The following is a 15,709-nucleotide window of genomic DNA, read 5'->3' as shown; positions in this document are numbered from 1 at the left end:
TATAACCTATGTACCATAAATTCACTCATTTCAAGTGAACAATTCAGTGGTTCTTAGCGTAGTTATAGAGTTCCACAATCATCACCATAAATCTAATTTTAGAACATTTTTATCATCCCTTGAAGAAACCTTGTACTCATTAGCAGCCACTCCCAATACCTCTCCATAAGCAACCATTAATCTACTTTTTGTTTCCATATATTTGCCTATTTTTGAATTTACTATATCTTAGTAACCCAAATGACCTTAAATGCTACATATTTATTTTAGTAGAATTGTTAAAGTATCTATTTAAAAGATCTGAACACTTTGCTTTGGAACTACTATAGCTTGGACCTGGCCTGATGCTTTGAATATTGAAAATTCAGACTCTGAGTCATGGACTTCCCACACTGTCAAAAAATTTACTGCATCATTTGAAGCATCGCTTTCAGGGGAAAGAGAACTCAAAACCTCAAAAATTTCTCTGAAGGAAACAATTGGGAAATATTCAGATGATCATGAAATGCGAAATGAAATTTATCATAGGAAAATCATCTCTTGGTTTGGTGATTCCCCCTTGGCTCTTTTTGGCTTACATCAACTAATAGAATATGGAAAGAAGTCTGGGAAAAAAGCAGGAGATTGGTATGGACCAGCTGTGGTTGCTCACATTTTAAGGTAAAATTGTTTAAAAATCTTTCTTCTTGTGATAGAGGTCCCCAGGATCAAGAGATACTGATTTTTGCAATTTGTATATATAATTGGAACTTTAATAGTCTAACTGTATGAGAATGTTGATAAAGACGCTTTCATTTGCCAATAGAGAGAAAAGAAGACCTATTGCGGCTCAAGTTACATTTAATTTATTTACTGACAAATTTTTATTCTCTTTCTCTTAGGTATAGATATGCCAGGTCTCTTTCTAACCAGGTTTTCATTAGAATACCTTATTGAAATGCTCTAAACACTAACATCTCTTTCAGCCTTGGAACATGCATAACATGATAGTTTTTTTAATGGTGTAACCTGGGGGCTGTAATGTACTGGTAGTGTAATGTAATGAAATGTCAAGAGCTAAAATGGATGTTTTCAGCATTTCTTTGCACACGTCAAATTCTTGTGAATTGTAAATGTATGGCACTATTAATATTATAATTATATCCTGGTAAAAGTAAAGGATCTGTGACATTCAGGATAGTTAGAAAAAAGTTGAAAGTCAAATTTCACTTTACTTCAGCTTTTTATGTACCGTTTATTTCGATACCAAGTTTTAAAAAAAATTATTTATGTGTGTATCCCATTTTTGTTACAAACTAAATCATTTAATATTTCATAAAAGTATAGCATGTGATTTAAATTTACTCCATTTAAAATCATGTATAAATATGAAATTATTACAAAGCACTTTTGCATGTTAACATGCTCCTATATTTTATAGGCCAGATGCTTACAGTTGAAAAGTATTTGCCTAATGTTATTAATTTGATTGTTAATAATATATCAATTCCAACTTGGTATGACATTTATAAGAGCATAATCATAAAAGCATAGTTTCTACCCTTCAAGATGTTCTCTACTCCGGGGGGCAGCAAACTTTTTCTGTGAAGTGTCAATAGTAAATGTTTTAGGCTTCACAGGTCTTATAAAAGTTTCTGTTGACCATCTTTCCTCTCCCTCCAGTCCTTTAAAACTGTCAAAACAGGCCGGGCTCGGTGGTTCACGCCTGTAATCCCAGCACTTTGGGAGGCCGAGGCGGGCGGATCACGAGATCAGGAGATTGAAACCATCCTGGCTAACACGGTGAAACCCCGTCCTTACTAAATCAAAAAGAGGCACAAAAAATTAGCCGGGCGTGATTGCGGGTGCCTATAGTCCCAGCTACTCGGGAGGCTGAGTTAGGAGAATGGCGTGAACCCATGAGGCGGAGCTTGCAGTCAGCCAAGGTCGCACCAGGGCACTCGGGCGGCAGAGCGAAACTGCGTCTCAAAAAAAAAAAAACAAAAAAAACCTGTCAAAACCATTCTTACCTTGCAGATGGTACAAAAACAGGACACAGGTTTTATTCAGTTTATTGGCATAGTTTGCCAATCTTTTTTCTATACTAACACGTAAGAACATGAATAATAGAACATTTTAAATTAAATAATTACATATATCGTTAAATAAAATTATATTTCTACAATTTGCATAATCACCGTTTATAGATATTGTGATTGTTTTCACATCATGTACAGTATTGAGAACATTATACTTACTTAGGAATATTGTTTAATTTATATTTTTACTTGTATAATTTCAAGAGCAAAACTCCGTCTCAAAAATAAAAACCAAAAAAAAAAAACTGTCAAAACCATTCTTAGCTTGCAGATGGTATAAAAACAGGCCACAGGTTTTATTCAGTTTATGGGCATAGTTTGCCAATCTTTCTTCTATGTGCCTATCGGGAACATGAATAATAGGACATTTTAAATTAATTAATTACATATATAGTTAAATAAAATTATATTTCCACAATTTGCATAATCACTGTTTACAGATACTGTGAGTTTTTTCACATCATGTACAGCATTGAGAACATTATACTTAGGAATATTGTTTAATTTACATTTTTACTTATATAATTTCAAGACTTGAAATTAGGAAATTCATTTGTTTAGGTCTTATAGGTTTTTGAATGAAGGAAAAAAGTCATGCTGTTGTTTAAAGAACGAAAAGTTTCTTAAGGGTACCAGAGGACAGACACAGTAATTGACTCCTAGTCAGTAATGTAAGTTAATTTGCAGCAAATCTTGCAGCATATTCATACCACTGGTAAGGTGAGTGGTTGAGAGAAATCCTTCGTTTTGGAGGGAGAGCTAGAGCTTTATACCCAATAATTTTTAAAATGTATTTTGTAATTGATGTTTTAATGTTCTTTGAGTAATTTAATGTAATACTCAACTTTGAAAATTTTAATCTGATGTCTGATACGATTCAGATAATAGTTTTTGACAGCAGACACTATGAATTAAACAGGAAAGTCACAAAACTCCTGGCATTTTTTCCTTCTTATATTAAATCTTTAGTTACTAATAGGAAATGTTAGGATTTTGAAAGATAATGCTTGTTATTTTCTCAGAAAAGCAGTTGAAGAAGCAAGACACCCTGATTTACAAGGAATAACTATTTATGTTGCACAAGATTGTACAGGTAAGGAATGTATATAATTCTAATTTTTATCTGTTTTATTTGGTCATACTTTTTATATGTATTTAGCTTATCCCAGTAATACCGTAAATGATTACGAAGGTAGGGACCATGTCATACATTTTTGTTTCTAAATGTAGTAAGCACTTAATAAAAATATTTTTTGATTGAATACATACTATGAATTTTTAGTTGCGTTATTAAAATAAATTCTCAAAGAATTTCAGCATTTCAAATAATTACTTTAAAAGAGATAGGCAGGAAAATTTAACATAGGTATATACTTGGGCTGCATGAATGCTGGGTATCATTTCATTGGTGGATGTGTTTCAAGGAAAGAGAATTCTTAGTTTATCTTATGAGGAATTGAATATATTTCTCACTAATACTTCAGTAAATCATCTAATAATGATGCAGCTATTGTCCAGTTTTGCTTTGTTTTATTGTTTTGGGTCTTCTTTTTGATGATCACTCTCTATACAGGTTATTTTTTATCCAAAATGTTTGAGACCACAGGTGTTTCTGATTTTGTATTTTTTTGGACCTTTCAATATTTGCATGTACGTAATGAGATATCTTGGGGATGGGACTGAAGTCTAAACATGAAATTCATTTATGTTTTGTATACTCCTTATACACATAGCCTGAAGGAAATTTCATACACTATTTTTAACAATTTTGTGCATGAGACAAAATTTTGGCCATGTTTTGATTGCAACCCATCACATGCAGTCACATGTAGAATTTTTCACTTGTGAAAAATGCTGTGCTCTTAAAGTTTGTGATTTTGGATTAGGAATGCGCAACCTGTAGTAATTTTGAAACTTTGTTGTGGATAAAATAGACACCTTAATTCTTAATAAAATAAAAATGGCTTAGCCACCTCATGCTGTTAAGTATATTTTTTACAGGAATACTGTTACAATAATAAAATATGTTAATGTTTTAGAAAAGTTAAATATACTTCAATCATGTTTTAATACAAGGGTATCTATAAAATGCTTAAGGTTATCCTGATAACCAACTAGCGTTGGTTGGTAATAGTAGTATGTAGTATGTAATAATAGTTACCAAATATTCATGCGTTTTTGTTTGGCCTTTTGTTAAGGTTAATTTCCTTGTAAAGAAAGACTAATATCCGTAATTATGGCCATATGAAAAGAAAAGGTCTAAATTTTCAGATAAGTATGAGTTTTGCAGGTACTATGTTTGTTTTTCAAGTAGGAAGTCTTGCAAAACATTTGCTGTGTTAAATAGTTCTAATTAAGCCTAAGGATATACCTGAATAAGTAATCATTAAATGAATGTATGAATTTGCCTTTTGTGCTTTTATTGACACAATCAGCCTAGATATTTGCTACGTATAATTAATTAAGCAAACATTACAATGTTCCTTGTTATAGAAATGGCTTGTGTAATTTGAAGTAGTTCTTAAAATTTTTATCATTCATGTTTAAGACTCCTAAAGGGAGAACTTGTATTTGTATAATTTGATAGACTATGAGATTAGGAATTAAGTGAAACCAGATTTTATCAATGATTTATTACCCCTCTGTGTTCATTCGTGTTTATAAAGGTTTTGTTTTCCATTTATTTTCTCTTTTTCTTATTCTGTGTTCTCCTCCTTTGTAATTGCATCTATTTTTATGGCTTTAAATACTTAGGACTATGTGCTGTGTACTAGGACTTTTAAAAGTACATTTTTAGGGCTGAGCATGGTGGCTCATGCCTATAATCCCAGCACTTTGAGAGGCCACGGTGGGGGGGCTCACTTGAGCCCAGCCGTTTGAGACCAACCTGGGCAACATGGTGAAACTCCGTCACTACAAAAAATACGAAACTTAGTCGAGCATGGTGGTGACATGCCTGTAGTCCCAGCTACTCGGGAGGCTGAGGTGGGAGGATCACTTGAGCCCTGAAAACGGAGTTGCAGTGAACTGATACTGTGCCACTGAACTCCAGCCTGGGCAACAGAGTGAGACTCTGTCTCAAAAAACTACATTTCTAAGCCTACCTGAGTCAATATGTGATAACGCATATTTTCTGCCACCTTTCAAATATCTCCACTTACATATTCTACAAATGCTTCAAATTCAGCATGTTTATAAGTACACTTACTGTTTCCCTTGGTCCCACCCCTTTTTCTTTCTATTTTCTCTTGACTAATAGTGGTATGTCCACATATGTACTCAAGTCCTAAGTAGAACCCACTTATTCTTGACCGCTTTTTCATGCTTATATTATATTTAGTCAGTCAACATTTAAGAAAATGGTCCTGAAATCTGTTCTCTCATCTCCATTCTCGTTGATTTAGATCAGACCCTTACTTCTTGCTTGGACTTTAACTTGATTTCCCTGTCTCTCTTCCCTTTTTGGTCCATCTGATCAAGAGAAGCTGATCATGTCCCTTTATCTACAAACCAATGAATGCCCATTAACTCTAGTCTCATGTTATCTTGGCATATGAAGCACAATGAAGTCCTTTATAATTTGTCCTGAACTACATTTCCAGCATTACCTTCTAACACTATCTTCCATACACAGTACACTAAAGTATTTTCCACCCTCAGGCCATTCCTTAGACATGGTGTCATTATCTTTATCCCCATGCCTTTGTGCATATTATTGCCTCTGCTTGGAATGCTCTTTATTATTAGAATGCTTCTCGTTAAGTCTTATTCATTCTTCAGGAACACGCACAAAGGTTACACCTTTGGCAGTCTTTCCCAACTCTTGTTAGGCGGAATTAGTTTACTTTTCCTCTGTGGTCTGTAACATTTTGGAAATACTTCTATTAAATATTGTACTTGTAATTCACTTGTGATACCACCTTATAATTATCTGTTTCTTATATATAATGATTGTTGAGGTAGCAGGTGTAGAAGTAAGTTATCAGAATCATTTGGTTGAAATTTGCTGCTGTAATGAGCCTCTGTTACAGAATTGGACTATGTCATAGCCCTTACATTTATATTGGAAGTGGAAGGAAAATACCAAACGATTGGGCTCGACATTCTTTGAAGTCAGGATCTTATTTATTTTATACTTCTGTAGTGTAGAACGCATCAATAAATAGCAGGTCCTCAATAAATGTGTGTTGATTGAAGATGAAGGGTAAGAATGCAATCTCCATCCTGATGAGGGAGAACTACCATGGCATTTTTGTAGCTTTGGTTTCATTGACTATGGGAGATAGGGAAGTTAGGTGAAGAGAAGAATTTGATAGCTCAGTCTCAATTTGGAATTTAAAGGAAAGAACTGGGACAGAAGTGGCAGAATTTCCTATTCAGCTCTTCTGGGAAGATCAGAAGTTTCATTCAACTGACAAGGAGTACGGATGTAAAGTATGTTTTGAATAAAACTACTTTAATTTGAATAAAATAAAATTTTGTCTGTATTTGCTTCTACCAAATCCTCCTATTTTCTCTTGAACTGTGGTACTTAGACTGTCATACCCAACACCCTACCAGAACTGCTCTTTTCTCTTTCTCTCTCTCTCTCTCTCTCTTTTTTTTTTTTTTTTTTTTTTTTGAGACAGGATTTTACTCTGTTGACCAGGCTGGAGTGCAGTGGTGCAATCATAGCTCACTGTTACCTAAAACTCCTGAGCTCAAGTGTTGCTCCTGCCTCAGCTTCCCAAGTAACTAGCATTAAAGGTATGCATCACCATCTCTGGCTAATTTTGAAATTTTTTATAGAGATGGGGGTCTTGCTGTGTTGCCTAGGCTGGTCTTGATCTCCTGGCTTCAAGTGATCCTCCTGCCACCCACAACCTCTCAAAATGCTGGGATTATAAGCATGAGCTGGCCAGGCGTGGTGGCTCACACCTGTAATCCCAGCACTTTGGGAAACCGAGGCGGGGGTATCACAGGGTCAGGGGTTCGAGACCAGCCTGGCCAATTTGGTGAAATCCAATCTCTACTACAAATAAAACAATTAGCTGGATGTGGTGGCAGGTGCCTGTAGTCGCAGCTACTCGGGAGGCTGAGGCAGGAGATTCGCTTGAACCCGGGAGGTGGAGGTGGCAGTGAGCCGAATCGTGCCACTGTACTCCAGCCTGAGAGACAGAAGGAGACTCCATCTCAAAAAAAAAAAAAAAAAAAGTGTGAGCCATTGTGCCCACCCCAAAACTGCTCTTACCAATAATTTAATCTTTCTAAGCCTCACAGTAACTTCTCAGTCCTCATATCACACAATCTGTCAGTAGTATTTGACAGCGTTGACTCTTTCCTCTTCCTCCTTACAACATTTTGTTTACTTGATTTCTAGACACTACTCTGTAGGTTTTCCCTCTGCCTCCTTATTCACTCCTTCACAGCCTCGTTTGTTGGTTTTTCCTCATCTCCTTGATCTCTAAAAATGTTGTTTTAGTGCCCAGCATTTAGACTTCATCTCATCTCTTTTTCTGTCTATGCTGATTTGAATTCACCAAGTCTCGTGGCTTTATAATGCAGATGGTAATCTGCATGTTGGTAACTCCCAAATTGATAGGTCCAACCTAGTCCTCTCTCCAAACTCCAGTTGCATTATGTCCCTGTCTACTCAACCTTTCTATTTACCTAACAAGTATCTCAAACTTACCGTGTCTAAAACTGAATTCCCAGTTCTCCCTCTTGTATTTTCCCCTCCTCCAGTCTTCCGTGTCTTTGTAAATGCAAACCATTTACAAATGGTTTGCTTAAACCAAAACCCTTCGAATCACCTGTGACTCAATTTTTTCTCTCACATCTTACACATTTAATAGTGAGTCCTTACTTTATCTTCAAATACATGAACTGATCATTTTTTTCTTTTTTTTGGAGATAGAGTCTCACTCTGTTGCCCATGTTGGAGTGCAGTGGCACGATCTCAGCTCACTGCAACCTCCGCCTCCCAGGTTCAAGCGATTCTTCTGCCTCAGCCTCCCGAGTAGCTGGGATTACAGGTGCCTGCCACCATGCCTGGCTAATTTTTTGTTTTTTTAGTAGAGACAGTGTTTCGCCATGTTGACCAGGCTGGCCTCGAACTCCTGACCTCAAGTGATCCACCCACCTTGGCCTCCCAAAGTGCTGGGATCACAGGTGTAACCCACCGCGCCTGGCTGAACTGATCACTTTCTACTACCTGTAAGTGACCATTCTCTATTTTTTTTTTTTTTGACATGGAGTCTAGCTCTGTCACCCAGGCTGGAGTGTAGTGGCATGATCTTCACTCACTGCAAGCTCCACCTCCCGGATTCACGCCATTCTCCTGCCTCAGCCTCCCGAGTAGCTGAGACTACAGGCGCCCGCCACCACACCCGGCTAATTTTTTTGTATTTTTACTAGAGGTGGGGTTTCACCGTGTTAGCCAGGATGGTCTCGATCTCCTGACCTCGTAATCCGCCCACCTCGGCCTCCCAAAGTGCTGGGATTACAGGCGTGAGCCACTGCACCTGGCTGACCATTCCCTGTTTTTACAGTTACTACCTTTGTTCAAGCCCCATCATCTCTTGCTGGATAACTGCAATGGCTTTGTAACTGTTCTCTGTGCTGTAGCCCTTGCCCCTGTAGCCTATTTTAGTTTTAGAGTAAAAGGAAAGCAAGTTTATTAAGTAAAGGAATAAAAAAGTTGCTACTCCATAGGCAGAGCAGCCCCTTGCCTGTACAGTCTATTGTGAACACAGGAAACAGGCTGTTAAACTATGAGTCAGATTAGGACATCCCTAAACAATTCTTCAATGGTTTCCCATCACTGAAAAACTGGTCTTTACAATGGTTTTCAAGAGTTCACACAATCTGTCTTCATTCTCCTCTATATAATGTTATCTTCTAATCCCATTTCCTGCTACTGTATCCCTTGTTTACTTCCCTGCAGAAGACTGTCCTCTTGTTCCTGGGACGTGCTAATCATACTTCTGCCTTAAGATATTTGTATTTTCTTTTAACTTGGAATGCTTTTCCCCTAGGTATCTGTATTACTTGGTTTGTTTCTTTTGGTCTTGACTCAAATATTACTTTCTCATAAGATCTTCCCTGGCCACCTTATTTTAAATTGCCTTGCCCTCAGCATTTCCTGTTCACCCTTCTCTCTTTGTTTTTTCAAAACACACATCACCATGTCTGTTTCCTCCATGAGCATGCATGCTCAAGGAGAGTGGGATTTTTTCTGTTTTGCCTACTGCTGAAAGCCCAGTGTCATATAGTAGCTAGCTGTCAATAAGTATCTATTGAATACATAAATCAGGTAGGTATTATTTTAAAACTTTTATTTTAGGTTCAGGGGTACATGTGGTACTTGTTAGATAGGTAAACTTATGTCACGGGGGTTTGTTGTACAGATTATTTCATCACCCAGGTATTACACCTGGTACCCAGTAGTTATTTTTTCTGCTCCTCTCCTCCCACCCTCCACCCTCAAGTATACCCGAGTGTCTATTGTTCCCTTGTGTTCAAGAGTTCTAATCATTTAGCTCCTACTTTTAAGTGAGAACATGCAGTATTTGGTTTTCTGTTCCTGTGTTGGTTTGCTAAGGATAATGGCCTCCAGCTCCAACCATGTTGCCACAAAAGATATGATCTCATTCTTTTTTATGGTTGCTTAGTATTCCATGGTGTATATGTACCACATTTTCTTTAATCTGTCAGATGGGCACTTAGGTTGATTCTGTGTCTTTGCTATTGTGAATAGTGCTGCAGTGAACATTCGTGTGCATGTGTCCTTATGGTAGAATGATTTATATTTTCCTGGGTATATACCCAATAATGATTGCTAGGTCAAATGGTAGTTTTGTTTTTAACCCTTTGAGGAATTGCCATACTGCTTTGTACAATGGTTAAACTAATTTACACTCCCACCGTGGTATATGAGCATTTCCTTTTCTCTACAACCTCGCCAGCATCTGTTACCTTTAGACTTTTTAATAATAGCCATTCTGACTGGTGTGAGATGGTATCTCATTGTGGTTTTGATTTGCATTTCTCTAATGATCAGTGGTATTGAGCTTTTTAAAATATGCTTATTGGCTACATGTATGTCTTCTTTTGAAAAGTGTCTTTTCATGTCCTTTGCCCACACTTTAATGGAGTTGTTTGTTTTTCTCTTGTAAATTTGTTGAAGTTCCTTACAGGTGCTGGATATTAGACCTTTGTCAGATGTATAGTTTGCAAATATTTTCTCCCATTCAATAGGTTATCTGTTTACTATTTTGATAGTTTCTTTTGCTGTGCAGAAGCTCTTAGTTTATTTAGATCCCATTTGTCAATTTTTGCTTTTGTTGCGATTGTTTTTGGTGTCTTTGTCATGAAATCTTTGCCTGTTCCTGTGTCCAGGATGGTATTGCCTAGGTTGTCTTCTAGGGTTTTTATAGTTTTGAGTTTTACATTTAAGTCTTTAATCCATCTTGAGTTGATTTTTGTACATGGTGTAAGGAAGTGGTCCAGCTTCAGTCTTCTGTGTATGGCTAGCCAGTTATCCTAGTGGTATTTTTAACTTACTAAGACATTTCTGGTGATGCCAGAGATGACATAGCCGGCTGTCCATTGTGGGTGGAGGATAAATTTGGGTAAAAATATTTCTGAAAATCACTTTTATATAAAATTTAATATATATTCATTATGTTTTTCTCAGTTTACAATTGTGATGTAATTGATAAACAGAGTGCTTCCATGACTTCTGATAATGCAGATGACAAAGCTGTTATTATTCTAGTTCCTGTTAGACTTGGTGGAGAAAGAACCAACACCGACTACTTAGAATTTGTGAAGGTATGAAATAAGCGCTAATTTTTTTTAAGGCAATACTAGCTAATATGAAAAATATAGAAGGTTTGCAATTTTTTTTTCTGTTAAATGAGTAGTGATGATTTTACAGTCGTATGTCGTAAAGTTTGACATTAGAGATTTTAAATTTCAGTATTATAAGACCAATGTGAGTTGAAGAGCACAGTGTTCTATAACAATGAAAAGCCTTTTAGTCTTTGTAGCTAATCAGGGAGACACAAATGCAGCAATAATCATAACCTGTAATATAGTTACAGTTTCATTATTCTTATTTGTAATTTTAAGTATGTATCTTTATTCATAAAACTAGCATTAAACTATATCACATTAATTATTGAAAAAACTCTATTACTGCTATATTATCTCATAATATGTTTCCTGTGACACCATGATGTCAATAAGAGATGAGATTATTTATGTAGATAGAAATAATGAAGATATGAAGATAGTATTTGGAGGAGTTCCAACTTTGTTTTTTTTCATCTTAGCCAGTTAAAAATCGGTTCTTTGTGGAGCACATTGTTTGGTTTCTTGCACCAAAAGAACCTGTGTAGTTATGTTACCTTGTTTTGGGCACCAAGACACTCACTTAACGATAAAATACCTTGGAAATAGTTTCTGATTAAGGTGAAAGTTTTTAGATTTTTTCATAGTTTCAATAAAATTCTTCATTTTTTAGTAGTCTCTTTTTGTAGCAATAGTTGGAATTCTTCTTTAAATGGAGTGTTATGGGATATAGTAATGTTGAAATAAAGTCTGGATCTGTCTTTTATGATTAATAACAATTTGTTCCTTTCATGAGGCATTAATCCCATATTATGGTCTCTGTATATTTAGTTGGAATATCTGTTCTCAGGGTAGACTGTGCTAATTCTAGAAATCTAGAGCAGTTGTTTTTAACATATGATACATGGAAGTTTTTTAGCTGGTATATGGGCTTTTCTTAATAGTTACTAAGATTTTGGAAGCACATTTGTTACAGTAACAATACTGTGATATATCAATGACATATTAATCTTCCAAATAAAGGTAAGGTTTTGATGTCTGACATGTATCTTTAGTAGGGGTTATTGGTGCAGTGTGAGAAACTGTGAACCACTTCATCTAGAGAAGCTGTTGAGGGTTTTGAGACTTCTGACATGTTGTCCTCTCTAGGTGGGTTCTAATCAAATCTGAACTGGATTCTTTTTTGCCTTCTCTACTACCATGAGATGATTAGAAACTGATGCAGTCTTGGAACTGATTCCTTTAGGCAAAGTTTCATTCCTGGTGGAATGGGCTGCAGATGGCTTCAGGCATGTTTCATCTGACTGAGGACTTTGCTATTTGGTGGTATTGATAGTATTCATCAGATGGTCACACTGCCTAATGCTCTTGAGTGATTCATGGTTAATAGCTTAACCATGGTTTGTAGTGAAATGTAGCATCCTGCTACATTGTATGAGGAGAAGGAAATTTGGTGTGTGTTTTATTAGTCCTTACCACAGGAGGTTTATTTATTTATATTAATTTTTTTAAGGACCTGGAATGAGGAAAATCCAGGATGTTCCTTTTCTTCAGCAAGACAAATTAGGACTTTTCTTTTTGTAGTGAAACAAACTATGGTTAAGCTGTTAAAGTGAAGCCTCAGTACCTAACATATAGGAGTTACTCGATACATATTTGTTAACACTAATTTTTATAATACTTTTCAATATAAATTTATCTAAAAGACATAGAGAAGTTAAGTGATATATTCAAGTTCAGATAGCAGACTGGGTAGCAGAGACTAGACTTTTCTTGACTCTTAAGTTTGTTTTTCATATTTTTCTCTAACACATGAACTTTTTGAAAGGTAACATTTTCTTGAGCTTCTACTAACTGTATTTACACTGTAGTCCACTAAAGTGGGAGAGCAGTGACTGATGAAACATTTTGATTTTCCAGTTACGTAAAAATGGCTGTAATGGTTAAGTGGAGTAGGTTATATGATAGGTATTATGTTTGGCCAGAGGGAATGGTTGAGTCAAAGCCCAAATGAGAGCATGTAAAGAGGTATTCACTTAGAAGTGAAAAGGTAGTGTGTTCATTAGCCCTAAAAGAAAAATATTTTTTTTCTTTTTCTCATGTATGGTCAGCCATTGTATTTTTTCCTGCCAAACCAATGTACATTGGTGAGTCTAAAATTTACTGTTTAGTTCTGTTTTTCAAATTTATTGAACAAGGTATTTCAGAGATAGTGCCAACATAGCATCCTGCTACATCGTATGAGAAGAAGGAAATTTGTTGTGTGCTTTATTAGTCCTTACCACAGGAGGTTTATTTATTTATGTATGTATATATTTTTAAGGACCTGGAATGAGGAAAATCCAATATGTTCTTTTTCTTCAGTGAGACAAATTAGGACTTTTCTTTTTGACTGATTACTTCAGTCTTATTTATTGCTTCATGGATACAGCTCAATAAATTTTCACCACTAGAAAAATAACTGTGAAGAAGCTCTTTTAGGAACTGAAAAGTGTTTCAATCCAAAGATACAGCCTCTTATATGTAATGGCATTCTAGCTCCTAATCTGCTTCTAAGCATTTATTGCTAAACCTGCTCTAATGCGTTGCAAGGGAAATACAGATGTCAAGAACCAAAGTCTTTCTTCCATTACTTAGAACCATTCATTTTCTGAGGAGAGTCAGTGACAATTCTTGCTATATATTTTTTTCTTTCTTTTCTCAGTTTTAAGAGACAGAACTTTCACTGCCTCACAGGTCTCTATGATATAAACATTGCATTTCAACTGATTAGACTGCCTCACGGTAAAGTAAGGCACCCTCTAATTGTATTAAGGATTTTTATTTAGGGGGAAAACAGTAGAATTCTTTATTAATAAGTAACTTTATTACTATTTAGTGAGATTTTTGATACAATTTTATCTTTATTTTTAGTTAGCTCGAAGATTTTAACCTGATATGCCTTCTCCGTTTTATTTAATTTTTTTCAGTTGCAGTTCTCCATTTCAGAAAAAACTTTATGATATTTTTACAATACTAAAAATATACAAGGTTGTTCTTTAGAGGGTGTCCGAGTCCATTTTTTCCTGCTATAACAGAATACTGGAGACTGAGTAATTTATAGAGAACAGAAATTTATTCTCTCACAGTTCTGGAGGATGGGAAATCTAAGATCAAGGCACTGGCATCCGATGAGGGTCTCCTTGCTGCGCTCTCACATGGTGGAAGGCAGAAGGGCCAAAAGGGAGTGAACTCTGTCCTCATGTGGCAGAGAAGCAGGAGAGAGAACCCACTCCTGCAAGTCCTTTTTATAGCAACATTGAGATTTTTGATATAATTTTATCTTCAATTTTAGTTAGCTCTAAGGTTTTAACCTGATATCTCATTCATGCAAGCTCTGCCCTCATGACTTCTAAACACCTCCCCACAGGCTCCAGCTTTCAACACTGTATTGGGGATTAAATTCCCACACATGAATTTTGGAGGGAATAAAAATGTTCAAACTATAGTGGAGGGTTACTTATAATAATGAGAACTTGGAACGACTTAAATATTTATGGTGGAAGTTTTAAAGCACATTTTGTTGTTATCATAAAATAGAATATTTTTCAGCTACTACATATTGTTAATATAGATTTCTATTTATTGATAGGAAAAGATATTCATGACATAATGAGCAACAAAAGGTTACAATGGCATATGTTGTGAGATTTCACATATATAAAGTTGTATTTGTAAATCTCTGTGTGTATATATGTAATATAGACAGATGTTAAGAAGGTATTCCCCCAAATGTTAATAATGATGAGCTTTGGTGTTGGAATTTTGGAAAAGTTTTACTTTTTTCTGTATTTCCTGTGTGTTTGTGTGTTCTCTATGGTTTGGTTACTTGTTAAAGGAAAAAGAACATTTGTCCATATATTATTTATTTTTGTATCTTATAGATTTCAAAACATCCTCTCATTTAAGAGGAGGAAAGCTTAACTATTGTTTAATAGTTTTGGGATTTTATAACCTATACTCTATCATTATTTGTGTTTTATAGGATATATCAAAATTATTGCAGGAACTATTCATAAGACATTAATTCATTCCACTAGACATTTTAAACTTACTCAATTGGACATGTTTTTAAAAAGATACAGAGTTGATTTGGCCTAACTTAAATAGAGTTCTGCTTAGAATAGATTGCTGAGGGGTGTATTAAATAATTTATTGTGGTATTCCTGATATTTTATGATTAGTAAAATAAATTGGTTTTAAATGCAGTAATAATTATTATTTTCCTTGGATTAAGTTGTTTTCATTACTCTTTATATTTATTTCAAATGAAGTAGCATAAAAAATTTGAGTGAATGCCATTGATTAGAAAATGGCTTTCAGTTTGTGATTCCAAGACTCAAGGTTCAATGAAAACAGCAATAAGGTCTAAGAACTATTGTTAGCATTTCAAAAAGCCTGACAAAAATTTTACGTTGATCACAGTGAGGCTGCACCAGCTAACTGGAAGGCTAAGTGTATTGGCTTTGGCAGGAATTTCATTGCCTTAAGGTGATAAAATTGATTATCTCTCTGTGTAGTAGTTGTTTAATGTTGTTGAGCAACATGCTGATCAAAATATTTGATTTGTCATGTTAATGTTGAGTGATTTAAAGAAAAGGAAGGCAGTTTGGAAGACAAGTGGATTTCAGAACCCGGGTGCAAATGCAATATAAATGATAACTGGTAGTGGTAAATTTGGGAACTACTAATATTAGTATATTAGTAATAGAAATATTACTAATATTAGTAATAGAAATTGGTTTGCTTTTTCTATT

At 35.4% G+C, this 15,709-nt stretch overlaps 1 protein-coding gene across 14 annotated transcripts in view; it reads left to right on the top strand.

The window, feature by feature from the left end:
* LOC105495177 (autophagy related 4C cysteine peptidase) overlaps positions 1 to 15,709 on the top strand; it is a 119,007-nt gene that overhangs the window by 34,464 nt on the left and 68,834 nt on the right. For all 14 annotated transcript variants that reach the window (XR_011620235.1, XM_071092204.1, XM_071092185.1 and 11 more), the window contains 3 exons: positions 330 to 660; positions 3,101 to 3,171; positions 10,756 to 10,892. Coding sequence is in view for 13 of the 14 variants with exons in the window: in XM_071092204.1 (XP_070948305.1) it covers positions 330 to 660; positions 3,101 to 3,171; positions 10,756 to 10,892 (539 nt within the window). In the remaining variant the exon portion in view is untranslated. The remainder of the gene's footprint in view (positions 1 to 329; positions 661 to 3,100; positions 3,172 to 10,755; positions 10,893 to 15,709) is intronic.

Source organism: Macaca nemestrina, chromosome 1 (genome assembly GCF_043159975.1).
Source record: "Macaca nemestrina isolate mMacNem1 chromosome 1, mMacNem.hap1, whole genome shotgun sequence".
NCBI classification, from domain to species: Eukaryota; Metazoa; Chordata; class Mammalia; order Primates; family Cercopithecidae; genus Macaca; species Macaca nemestrina.
This window is presented reverse-complemented; position numbering and strand designations above follow the sequence as displayed.